We start from the raw sequence: 12964 nt of genomic DNA on the forward strand, positions 1-12964 counted from the left end.
AATAGTTTCCTATTTAATCTCTGGTTAAAGAATCATCAGTCCCTTCCCTTTTTCAATCATAATCCATTCCAATGATTTGTGCTCAAGGAAAGGAGATGAAAAAAAGACAAGAAAATGCTTAATCTCTGAAAAATATAATCCATATGCCCTTGACAGTAATACGCCTGCTCTCTACTCTGAAATCTTTTCACTATTTGTGCCTGTACCGGTGATGTGAAATTTATTATGACCTTACATCCCAATATATCCTTTTTTAGGTCTGTATTATGTCTTCTCAAGTAAAATTAAAACCCCTGAAGGCAAAGGCTATAATTTCACCTTTTCAAATTATTCTTGCCAAACACAATATTCTGTACCTACTAGACATGCCAGTTTTATTAACAAGCATGCATATAAAACGGCGTATCTTTCTTCAGGGCTTCTAATTAAGTTCTTAATTACAACAGTACCTACTCACCCCATATCTGTAGGTTTTCATCTTTTATCAAGAAAATGCTTTCCCCACACTGAAGGCTTTCAGACTGCTTTGCAAATTATAGAAATCTCAACTAGAAAATACTTCTCTTTGATGGCAAATCAGTGTGGGCCAAGGAATTGATCAGTTACAGATTTCTAACACTCAAGGAAATTATCTCTCATCCTGACTGGATAAAATACTACTTTCCTATTCTAGAAATAACCAATGACCATTTTGCTCTTAGAAACACTAAACTCAGAGAAGAGTAACTCATACAGTTGCAGAAAGTCAACTCTGTCCAGAACTTCTGACCTATTTTTGCCTCTATTCCCCAGAAATTTATTAATCAGTGATCAATGAAGTCATAAAACTTTCAAAGTACCCTTCTATTCCTCCAAGAATCTCTCAGCTATAAATCCTCTGGCTATAACTATAAAAACCACAGGTAGATGGGTAACATACCTGCATAAGGAGCCAACATATTAACCACTTCTATTCGGTCAATATAGATCATGACCCCACCACTAAAAACAAAGAAAAAAAGTGTGAACTACTAAAGGCAATCCATAAAACACAGTTATAGACAGACCTGGGGAGAAGCTGATAATCAAACATACTAATATTCACTTAAAACACAGAAAGAGTTCGCTTCCTTTTTCATAGCATTTCTGTCCCTCTATAGATGTCAATGTCTTTTGTATGCTTGTAATAGTCATTTAAAATAAGTAATTTAAAAAATACCTTGAACTTCACATTTTTCTTTTGATACAATTCAATGCAGTGATTATACCCTAGAAATAATTTGGGCCCTGCTTGCCTTTCTTTCCCTAAACCTCTTTAGGACAGCAATTCTCAAAGTGAGGTCTTCAAACCAGCAGTATCAGCATCACCCAGGAACTTTTGTTAGAAATGCAAATTCTCAGGCCTCACTCCAGACCTATTGAATCAGAAACTCTAAATTAGATGGCATTTAACACTACAGATGAGAAGAAGGTGGGATGATTAATTTTAAACTATGTTTTATTAAGCACCTATTCTGGGCCAAGTACTGGTTAGGCATTTCATATACGGTAATTCTAATCCTTACAACAACTCTGCAAAGTAGACTTTACTGCCTTTTATAAATGAGGAAACTAACCTTTAAAGTGTCAATAAAGGAATGTGTTGGGGAAAGAGGTATATAAAAACTGTCTGTACTTTTTGCTCAATTTCACTATAAACCTAAAACTGCTGTAAAAAATAAAGTCTTTAAAAAATAGTCAATAAAGCAAATTCAGCAGTGCTAATACACAGTTAGGTCTACTTGCTCTAAAACTCCAGTTTTTTCCAATAATACCATAAGAACAATAATGGTTCTTAAGATGGAAAAGCTCCTATTTGGAGATAGGCCTTTGCTCAAACAATGCTCAGATCAGAAATCCCCTTGGGTTAACTATCATGCCTATTTGAGAGATGTCTAAGTGATCATAGCTGTAGGAACAGAAACTCTGTCTGAGCTAAAGGGAGGCTCGTAGGCAAACAGAAAGCTTACCTTGTTCCACAAGGCACATTTTTAACTTCATCAGTTTGTAGTGTTGTCTAGGGAGGAAAAGATATCTCATCAACACTCAAGACACACATTGTCAAAAAACTACTGGTACCAGAGGCAAATCTCTGGAAAGCTGCTGACAGTAAGTACAGCAGAGCTCCATCACAATTTCAGTTCCCAAAGATTAGCTCTCAGAACAGTCATTTCCTTTTGTATTCTAGTAGAAATGAAAGACTTGAGACAGAAAATATTTTACAGCAATTTTTTTTTTTTTTTTAGAGACAGAGTCTTGCTTTGTCACCCAGGCTGGAATGCAGTGGTGCAATCTTGGCTCACTGCAACCTCTGCCTCCTGGGTTCAGGCGGTTCTTGTGCCCCAGCCTCCCAAGTAGCTGGGATTACAGGTATGCACCACCACGCTCAGCTAATTTTTGTATTTTTAGTAAAGATGAGGTTTCACCATGTTGGCCAGGCTGGTCTTGAACTCCTGGCCTCAAGTGATCCACCCACCTTGGCCTCCCAAAGTGCTGGGATTACAGGTGTGGAGCCACTGTGCCCGGCCTACAGCGAATGTTTGAATCAAGATTCACTGGGAAAGGTTCAATGTTCAGTCTGCTAATAAGTAGAAAACTCTTCCAGAGTCCCTTACTTGCCTGGAGCTGGCCAGGGGTTGTAAACAACACAGCTTGCTCACATAGATACTATGGCTAGGACTTGCACTCTGAACTTTGATTCCACTGCTAATATTACTATTTATGTTGAAGATAAAAGAGATTATATGCATACAAGTACTCTAAGACTCACAGCTGCCGTTGAATCCAACAGCAACCTTTCTTCTCTAAAGCTGTTGTCAACATTTTAGTTTAGTACCTAGTGATCTCTCACATGTCCTATTCAGCTTCCTTTTTAATAGAAGTGCTACCACCAGTACTGCTTCCTCCTGGTGAACCAACAATCTGGTACTTAATTGCTTTGCCCTTGTCACACCTTTGTTCAGATACAGAATGAATGACTTCCTGCTGTACTCTAAGACCTCAAATAGGTCAGCACCTAATGAGTACATTCTAGACACACTGCATCTTATCAAGCACAAAGCAAAGGAAAAAGGAATCACAGTCCCTGTTTCCAAAGAGTTCACGATCCAGCACAGGAGACAAAACCTTACAATGCAATCCATCAACAGGTACAAAACAAAACAAAACCAAAAACACAAATTATAAACTGAACTGTTAAAAGTGGTAAATTACAGAAAGTGAAAAAAACAGTAGTTTGAAAAGCTCTCTGAGGTGAAGGATTTATAAGCCAGGTCTAGAGTGGGAGAAATAGGAACAGATGAGGCAGAGGAACATCTTAAGCTCAATAAATATCCTACTGAAATACACACAGTTGAAGACAATACGTGTATAGGCGAACGAAAGTAGATCGGCTTGCCTGGAGCAGAAGGGACAATTTGGATGAAAGATGAAATTCTGACAAGAGACCATGGTGATACTAGATAGAGGGCCCTGAATGCTGGCTGGGGAGTTTGGGCTCTCCCTAGTTCACCTTATATACAGTCACAAAATGAACCATTCAAAAATATGCTTACTTAATTCCTTTTCTCACATGTGATGTAGTTCTCATTCTCCATCTTATATGGAGGTAAGAAAACCAGCTGAGAAGCTAAATAATTAATTTATTTAGATTAATTCAGTAAAGGCCATGAAAGCTGTCAATCCAGACATAATAGAGGAGGTATCTGATACTTGGCTGATATAAAATTCCAGGAGGGGAAAGAATAAAAAATAACTCTTAGGTTGAGACATTAGAATGACAGTAAACATTGGTAGCAGTTCTAGGTTAAGGGGATTGATGAAGAGACAAATTCTATTTATTTTCTTTAAAACATTAATTCAGTTTCCATATTCCACACCAACTTTAAATACACATTCCTATTTAAACCAAAAGGATATTCTCTAGCCAATTTTCAAACTGAGAAGAATTAGGAAAGAGTTCAAATGTTAAATCTTACATTTAACACCCTATCTTTATGTACTTTTATATTTCTTTTATGTCCTCTTAAAAATTACTTTCCCAGTATGACAAAAAATTTATTTAAAAAGTGAATCTATGGTTACTTTATGAAGGCTGAAGGTTTTCATATAATTTCTCTACTGCTTTTTCTTTTTACATCATATATGGAATTTCACATTTATATACATTCCTTTCAATTGCCAAGTTTGTTAAACCATTTGTTTATCTGGACTATGCCTTCTAATACGTTCCAAAAATTCCTAAAAATAAATTTATGTCTTACTCTCCTAAGAACACTTTTTTTTTTTTTTTTGAGACAGTCTTGCTCTGTCGCCCAGGCTGGAATGCAAGGGTACGATCTCGGCTCACTGCAACCTCGGTCTCCCAGGTTCAAGCGATTCTCCTGCCTCAGCCTCCCAAACAGCTGGGATTACAGGCACGCACAACCACGCCCAGCTAATTTTTGTATTTTTGTAGACACGGCGTTTGACCAGGTTGGTCAGGCTGGTCTTGAACTCCTGACCTCAAGTGATCTGCCTGCCTCGGCCTCCCAAAGTGCTGGGATTACAGGCGTGAGCCGCCACGCCTGGCCAAGAACACTTTTTAAATATGGTTTTATTAATATAATTATTTCCTAGAATGTTACCGTTTTACACATAAAGAACATTCCTATTTAGTCACACTGGCTGGCTCTAGCCCATGTAAAACTTTTTTGTAGAATGCGAAGTATTTTAGTTTACACTGAAGTCTCTGTACTAATTTCATTTACATCTCTTATGATAGTTTATTATTAAATATATAAACACACTATATTTGTTATATATATACACAATTAAACTCCAAAATCTGTTTACTATTATCTATATCTCCTTTATTTATATTTTTGCATCAGTATGACTTAATATACTAAGCATGAAGGCAGAGACAGATCTACCTGGCTTTGAACAAGATCTATTTGTTAGAGCCTTGATTTTTTTTTTTTTTTAAGAGACGGAGTTCCCCCATGTTGCCCAGGCTGGTCTCAAACTCCTAGACTCAAGCGATCCACCTGCTTCAGCCTCCCAAAGTGCTGGGATTACAGGCATGAGCCACTGCGCCCGGCCTTAGAGTCGATTTTTAAGGGTCTAATGCTGCCATTGCTAACATTATTATAGATTGTTTTGGCTGTTGATGAGGTCATGTAATTAAAATTCCTCCTTTCACAGAAGACTAACTGAAGTCTATGACAGTTAAGCAATTTTTCCAAAGTCATGCCACCAACTGGCGGCAACGCCAGGTCCCCATGTTCATTACACCACATTGCTTCCTGAGAAATCAGCTCAATTTAACAACTTCCACCATAAATAGAAAGCCAGAAATATAAATGTGTTACAACTCCTGTCTTTAAGAAAACTGGAGCCTTTCTGGAAAGAAACACACAAAATTTAGCAAACAATGCAAGACAATATTAAAGAAAATAAGACAAAGGGCCAAAATTTACAACACAGACTTTAAGAGCTATAGATCAGAAGAGGAAGAATCTGGGACGAGCCTTTAAAAGCCTGGCAAGATTTAGACAGGAGAAGGAATGGAGAGTGAGATGGCAGATAAAGAAGTGATGGCATGCACTAAGGAAAGAATGGATAAAATAAATATGGAACAACATATGGAAATCAGTCTGATTAGGGGAAGAATACATTTCACTTCAGTAGACACGATTCTTTCCCTAAGCCATCTAAAAGGGGACAGGAAGAAAACCTAGGGGATTTAAGAATTTATAATTAAACTCTCACTTAGCAGGAAGCCTAGACATAAGATTACAAGATTAAATAACATAGTATTTTCCTGAGTCCTGAAAAATTAGTAGCAGATGGCAGACAAACTTCTGAATCCAAAGATTTATGATCACACTGGGCTTGCAAAAGTGGTCACAGCCTAATCCTGGTTTTGTCATCTTGTTACATTGAAAGATACTTATTTTATTGTCTCCCATGGCCAAGACACTTTTCAAGGATTAGACACTTATTTCAAATACCCCGGGATGCCATCAAAATATAACATTCACTAAGGTTCCACATAAAATTGTGCTTAATATACCAGGCAAAAAAACATGAGGCAGAAAGGCTGTGTATAAAAATTTTGATCCTCCATGTTAACAGTAGCCCAGGAGCCTGCCTCTATGGAAACCAAACACTGTTCTAAACCACATAATCACTGGTTTGTATGTTTAGTTGTGTTTCTAATTATTACTTTTATTGTGACAGCAGCAACAGAAAATTTGCTACATACCACGATACAGATGGTAGAAGTCAGTCCTTCCAAGCTTCCTGGTTCAAACCTTTAATTCATTTCAAGTAAGTGAGGTGGTTTAACATCATAACTTGTGTTGTAACAACTGTACTCTGAACGTTAACTCCTGCATTTAAGTAAATACCACCATCTGCTTAAGCAATAAGGAAATCTATCTCCACCCACAAGTGTGGTAACTCCTGTCACGCCTGTCTATCTGGTATGGAGGCTTCCCTAGGAATCACTCACCTGCACAGATCTGAACGTAGTAATGAAAGGCAACATGATATGATAGCCTGGTCCACTGGGGCTAGTTAGTAAAGCTCCTCCCCTGCAAAAAGATGTTTCAATTTGACAAAATTATAAGAAGAAAAATTATCTTTCCAAATCTAAAATGCTATAATAAATACTCACTCTTGCTCATGCTGCTGACCTACTAAAGCCTCACTAATACGAATTACTCATAATGAACAACTGCTTAAAATACCTCCACACCTAAAAAGGGAAAAAGATCAAATTAAACTGCCATTGTTACACCTTGTTTCGTAAGCTCAACCAACCGTACCTCTGGGTCTCCAGCACTGCTCTCAGGTTCAAAGGATTCTCCTCGGTCTTTAACCTTCTGAGAAATATTTGTTTAAAAAATTCTAATGGCTTTCAGTAGAGGTACATTAATTGTACATAACAAGAGCCAAATCAAAATATATAATACATTTAATCACCAGGTTGAAAAAAGACAACGCAAACTTTGAAGTAAAGAGAAAATTTCTGAGGCTTATAATTCTTTCCATCTATCTACAAGGTAATTAAAATACCGGGAACATAAAATTTCTATATAAAAACAAAAAATTAGCATGAAAAGATGAAGGGTGACAAGACGATATAAATAAATAGGATAAGGGCTTGTTCACCAAATCCTGGAATGTGAAAACTATGAAAGCAAGCCCTGGAAATTATAAAAAGGAGGCATTTGGGGAGCAAAGAAAACAAAGTCCTATTTTGCACCTTGTAAATTCATAGAATTTAGCTACCTATCTTGAAAATATAAACACGTTTGCAAAGTCATAATAATAAGAAAAGATAACAACTGTTTGAGGTTCATCACTAATTCTTTGAGTCATTCCTTGAAATGTCCTTTCTCTGGTTTTACTGTCAGAAAGACAATGCTTTTAAACTGGAAGGAAATCTGGACCAATCTGTAATTTCTTATGCTAGAGCTCCATCTGCTAAGATATACCATTAAAATTGCTCTTTTTCTAGGATTCAGGATGGATTCGAAACTAGAAATATCAGTTTTGAGGGATAGTGGAAACAAGCAAAAAGTTGACGCTCTTTTTGAATACACCATTATCCCAATTTCTCCACAAACTGGCCTCTCTTACTAGTCTGTATCAAAAGGAACTTGTGGTAATTAGGCTGAAGGAAAAGCTAAGCGAGCTCAACAAGAGAGCAACAGCTCCCACACCACTCCTGTCCCCAACTTGAACAGAAACAGTAAGGAGGGAGGAGGATGGCCCATCAGTGTTGTGCTTATGTCCCTGGAGATCCAAGGATATAAGCACCATCATAGTCATCATGGTGTTACAAGACGTAACCAGACACTGGAAGCTTTTAAATGAAAAAGTCTAAGAAACAACCATAAACATACAGCATCTATAGCGGCAAACTAAAGCCTGTACAGTTGGACAAACTATAATTTATCCATCTCTTCAGTTAGAGGTAGAATGACTACTTCCTTTCTTCCTTCTTCATTTTTCTACAAATAATTGAGTTTGCTGTGTATAGGAATAACCGTAGGGAGACTTAATCTCTGCAACAAAACGAACATAGCACTAAAACTATCCAACATCTGGAGGGTGCTCCGCAAAAGCCCACTTCGACCCCCGTGCTTTCCCTAGAGATGGGACATGCGCCCCCGAACGTTGCAGAGGGAACAACTTCCCAGGCTCCACTCTGGAGTACCCTTTTTATCTGCTCTAGAGCCCTAACTGACTGCACATGCCGCTCACCTGTAGTACACAGCCAGGTGGCCCTCCTCAATCTTGTGGATGGAGGCGTAGAGCAGGACAGCCACCAACCCCACCACCGCAGCCACCAGAACCCGGGCTTGAGTCATATTCATTCTCGTTCCTCCTGGGAGCGGGAGAGAAGGACCCTCAGTCCCGTGAGTGACAGGTCCACCCCCTCCAGTTTCTACCCTCTCCCTCCGGAAACTTGGCGCTCTCTTGCAGGCTAAGCCGGGGAGTCCAGTACCCCCGTCCCCTCATTCTTCCCTTCTGGCGGAGCCCGCTGACCCCTTGCCAACTCCTCCGCCCCCGGAGGCCAGTGGGCCGCCCCTGCTCGGTGAGCTTCCTGAAACCCCCTCTCCCAAGGGTCGCTCCCGGGTGGAAGGCACTAACTGAGAAGAAGCCCAGCGGCAGGCTCGCGAAGAAAGCCGACCCCTCGGCCGCGCCTCACCGATCAGTGACGCATCGCCCCCGCCCGCACGTGCAGCCGACTCCCGCGCCCAGCCAACCGCCGCCAACAGCCGGCCCCGCCCACTCGCCCGGCACTGCGGCTGCGCGGGGACGCACACGGCGTAGCCCCGGCCCGCGGCTAGTGAGACGGGGAGCGCATGGGACAAAATTCTCCTAGCCGCGGGCCGCGCAGGCTCCTTTGGAGGCAAGTCGCTCTTTTTCTGTACCCTGCTGGTTAACTGCTCCGGAAGAGGACAGCCGGGGGTCTGGAGTGAGCAGCGAAGCAGAGAAAAGGAGACGGCCTTTCGGACAAGGGACTGGTTGGTTGGTTCTTTTGCAGAGAACCCACTCGCTCACTCCCAAACGGTAGCTGTTCCGTTTATTTGTCCTTTTACAGTGTATGCAGAGCCCCACTGTGTGGCACGCACTTGCTTCCGGCACAGATCCTGCACTTCAGGAGCAAGTAAACTTGTTGCAAATAAAGTGCTGTGAAAGTTCAGAAGAGGAAGATATTAGATATAACGGCATCATTCTCTCGTTTTTTAAGTGTTCCTATTATGTGCCAGAATGCTGGTCCAGTGAGGGCTTTATGAAGGCCATCCAGACTACAGGAACAGAATTGCTAAGCACATGGGGCGGGAGGCGGAGGGAATCCTCCAGGGAGACCAAAGTAAGTACTTCAGTTTCCTTGAAGGCTTCCGTGATGGGAAGGAGTGCTATGGTAGGCGTCACTACATATTCTGTTCGTTTTAAATTCTAAACCATGTGCACATATTGTCAAAAATAAAAAAGAGAAGGAAAAAGGTATAGTTGGGAGATAGATGAATACAAGAGAAATTAAGGGCATTAATGGTTTAAGCCTTGAAAGGCTAGAGGTGGAACTATAACTGCACAAGGTGGACTAGGGTTGTAAAGTCCTCTAACCCAACGGACGGGGTGGGGGTGTGTGTGGGTTGGGGATGAAACTGTTCCACCTCAGATCATCAGGCATTAGATTCTCACAGGGAGCCGGCAAACCTCACATGTGCAGTTCACAATAGGGTTCGCGTGCCTATGAGAATCTGATGCCACTCGCTAATCTGACAGCAGGCAGAGCTCAAGGCGATAATAGTCACTCGCCCGCCACTCACCTCCTGCTATCCGGCTGGGTTCCTAACAGGCCACTGTCTGGTACCGGTCCGCGGCCCAGGGCTTGGGGATCCCTGCCCTCTTGGGTAGGGAAGTATGGGAAAGCAGTGCTTTAGGGCCAATGAATCTATAAAATGGCTGAAAGTGGAGAAAGACTGTTGGCAAGGATGTCAAGTGGTTAGGAAACTGCAGGCCCAGGGTTACTTAGTGGAAGTAAGAGTAGAATCAATCCGTCTTTATTAAAGGAAGCCTTCCCAGACCACTCTACCCACACCCTTCAATAAATACACTTACCTGTATCATTCATTGATTTTTATTATCTAGGAATGTCTGGGACCTTATCTGTTCCAAATAAATGATATTTGCAGAGCTTAGCTATTTTAACTTCCAAAAAGCAAAAAGAATGGAAAATAACTTGCTCCATACCCTGTTTTCTGTAGGCATTCTCTGAAGTTTTTCATAATATTGCTTAAAGAATGAAATGTATACAATTCACAACTGCCATTCCCCTCTGAAAAGTTGTTATCCACCAAAAAATAGTGGTCCAACTCATGCATCAAAAGCAAGTTTGGGGATCCCACTGTAATAGTCTGTTCTGACTCACACCATCTGCCCAAATTATATAGATTAGGCTACCCTGACATAACCCCAGCCACACACCAGCAGCGGCCCCCACTCTATAGCAAATCTTTCACCAATTATTAAAATATTTAGAAAATGCATGACCACTGAAAAATAATCCTTAATAATTGCAATGCTTGGATGGCTTGTAATGTTCAGACTCCCAGATAAGCACTTTTACTATACTGCCTATGTTGTTTCAGATCTTGCCATCTAGCTTAATACCCTCCAAGTAACAGGTACCCAATAAATGTTTATTATTAAAATCTTCTAAAACTAGGGAAACAAGAGAGAGACTGCCTATTATAACAGATGACGAACAGTGGTATGTGATGACTAAAAAATTTGGTTGACTAGGAAAATGATACCACTAGCAAAAATGGGGATGGTGGGGCTGTGACATCAGTTTATAGGGCAAGAATTGAGCATGTTTTTTAGATGTAGAGAGTGGTGATAGGACATCTCAGAGGAAAACACTCTTAAAGAAGTTGCCAAATACTACCTTTACCATAAGTCCTGTTATTCCTAAGGAAAGTACAGTTATTCTATGCTCTTAATTCCACTTCATGGAACCTTCATATTTTCCTAAGCCATATTCAACTGTTTTATTATAATCTGATTTTTATAATGAATAGAGATCAAAAAAGTAATTTAAAAACCATTTAATACACAAAGTGAAAAACTGTTAGAATATAAAAGCATTTCACATTTTTTAAGACAAATAATATCTTCTAAATTACTTAACAGATGATAGAGGTCCACAGTCCTTTATCTGAAACCCTTGGGGCAAGATGTTTCAGAATTATGAAATTTTAGATTTTAGAAAAGTAATTTTGTGCATATACCATACTACATTAACCAGCCCTCACCAGAGTCTGTGGCAGCAGCCCTCCCTCTCATCATCAAGCAGCAAAATAAAGGAATATTCACACTAAATGGGATAAAAAGATTCAAGGTCAGTTCAGATTAGATTGCAAGCAAATGAATTTTGTCACCAAGCTTATGGAAACCTTGTTTTTAGAGCTTTTTGGATTTTGGAATTACAATTACAGATAAAGGAGTGCAGACCTTTATAAATTTGTGTGACAAGACACGAAAGATTGTTTAAACAAATGACTCATTTTTACAAATGAAAAAACATGTAATTTTCAAATACATTATAAATTAACAGGCATCTTCTCTTTGATATTATTAAATGTACATCTTAAATACATATACACATAACAACATGATTTATGAAAGCCAACTAATATTAGAAGCACAGATACACAATCCCTTCGGTGAGAAGGGGATACTGTTAAATTTTCAGTGGAATTCAAAATGATTACACCAACTCCTTATGATGCCAGGAAGAGCACCTGTTCAGTGCAACACAAGGAGGTAGAATTTATTCTTCAAGAAATAGAACTTGTGAGCAGCCTTTTTAGAAAAAAACACAGGTAGACAACTTTTACTTAAAATGCCTATTACTTGAGGTTTTCTTCTCTGTATACAAAACTACATTTGGCCTTACGCCCAAAAGTTAAAAGTTGACACTAATACATAGAAGGTATTTTTAATCAGTTAAATAAGTAATGTTTTACCAAGACTGAAGGCAAATGTGTCATGATGATACTTCTAAATAGCTGTGGTATTAAAACAAATATTCAAACAAATACATTGACTTTTTATAAATTCCTGTCTGTTTAGAGGCTTGAATTACTCAAAAATGTTATACTTGTAAAATCATGTTCTTCTGATCGTAGTGGAAATGTAGTTTCTGTTCATAGCCATTTCTTCCATTGACTGATGTCTGAAGAATGGTTTCATGGGCGAAAAACACATTTCCAACATGTACAGCAACAACTTCCATAGGTTTGGGGACAGTGAACAAGTGACAACTCATTCTGTTAACCAACTCCAATCAAGATTCTAAAACCAGGCATGAAAAAGTTACAATTAGATGTTGACTATAAGTGATAAGTATATGGGTGTTCATTTTTGCAAGTTTTCTGTTTGGACATTTTATAATCAAAAGTTGAAAAATCATTTCATTTACCTTATTTCCTGATTTAAAAAAATTTCAGAGTTTTTTTCATAAATATTTGAAGTAAACAATTATTCTTTCCTTTTCTTTTTTTTTTTTTTTCTTAAGAGAGCAGGATCTTGCTATGTTGTCAAGCTGGAGTACAGTGGCTATTCACAAGTCCAATCATAATGCACTGCAGCCTTGAACTCCAGGGCTCATGCAATCCTTCTGCCTCAGCCTCCCTAGTAACTCGGACTACAGGTACATGCCACTATGGCTGGCCACCATTATCCTTTTTTTTTTTCTTTTTTTTTCGAGACAAAGTCTCACTCTGTCACAGGCTGGAATGCAATGGCAGGATTACGGCTCACTGCAGCCTGAAACTCCTGAACTTAAGCGATCTTCCTGCCTCAGCCTCCCAAGTAGCTGGGACCACAGGTGTGTGCCACCACACCTGGCCAATTTTTATATTTTTTATAAAGACAG

At 39.5% G+C, this 12964-nt stretch overlaps 2 protein-coding genes across 10 annotated transcripts in view; both read right to left on the reverse strand.

Moving 5' to 3' along the window:
- Positions 1-8832, reverse strand: part of ERLIN1 (ER lipid raft associated 1) — a 35673-nt gene extending 26841 nt beyond the window's left edge. For 2 of the 6 annotated variants that reach the window (XM_063727072.1, XM_054521455.2), the window contains exons 1-5: positions 8723-8832; positions 8275-8398; positions 6515-6596; positions 1989-2035; positions 920-981 (exon numbers count right to left, since the gene is read on the reverse strand). In XM_063727072.1, coding sequence (XP_063583142.1) covers positions 920-981; positions 1989-2035; positions 6515-6596; positions 8275-8387 — 304 coding nt within the window. In that variant the 5' untranslated portion in view covers positions 8388-8398; positions 8723-8832. 6 annotated transcript variants of the gene reach the window in all.
- Positions 8833-11117: 2285 nt separating this feature from the next.
- The window catches only part of CHUK (component of inhibitor of nuclear factor kappa B kinase complex), a 40790-nt gene continuing 38943 nt past the window's right edge, over positions 11118-12964 (reverse strand). For 2 of the 4 annotated variants that reach the window (XR_008510215.2, XR_008510214.2), the window contains exon 22: positions 12355-12381. Coding sequence is in view for 1 of the 4 variants with exons in the window: in XM_024253204.3 (XP_024108972.1) it covers positions 12352-12381 (30 nt within the window). In the remaining 3 variants the exon portion in view is untranslated. Of the gene's footprint in view, positions 12382-12964 lie in introns of all 4 variants that reach the window. The other 2 variants (XM_024253204.3, XM_024253205.3) reach the window with 2 other exon arrangements.

This window comes from Pongo abelii, chromosome 8 (assembly GCF_028885655.2).
Source record: "Pongo abelii isolate AG06213 chromosome 8, NHGRI_mPonAbe1-v2.0_pri, whole genome shotgun sequence".
In the NCBI taxonomy this organism is placed as follows: domain Eukaryota; kingdom Metazoa; phylum Chordata; class Mammalia; order Primates; family Hominidae; genus Pongo; species Pongo abelii.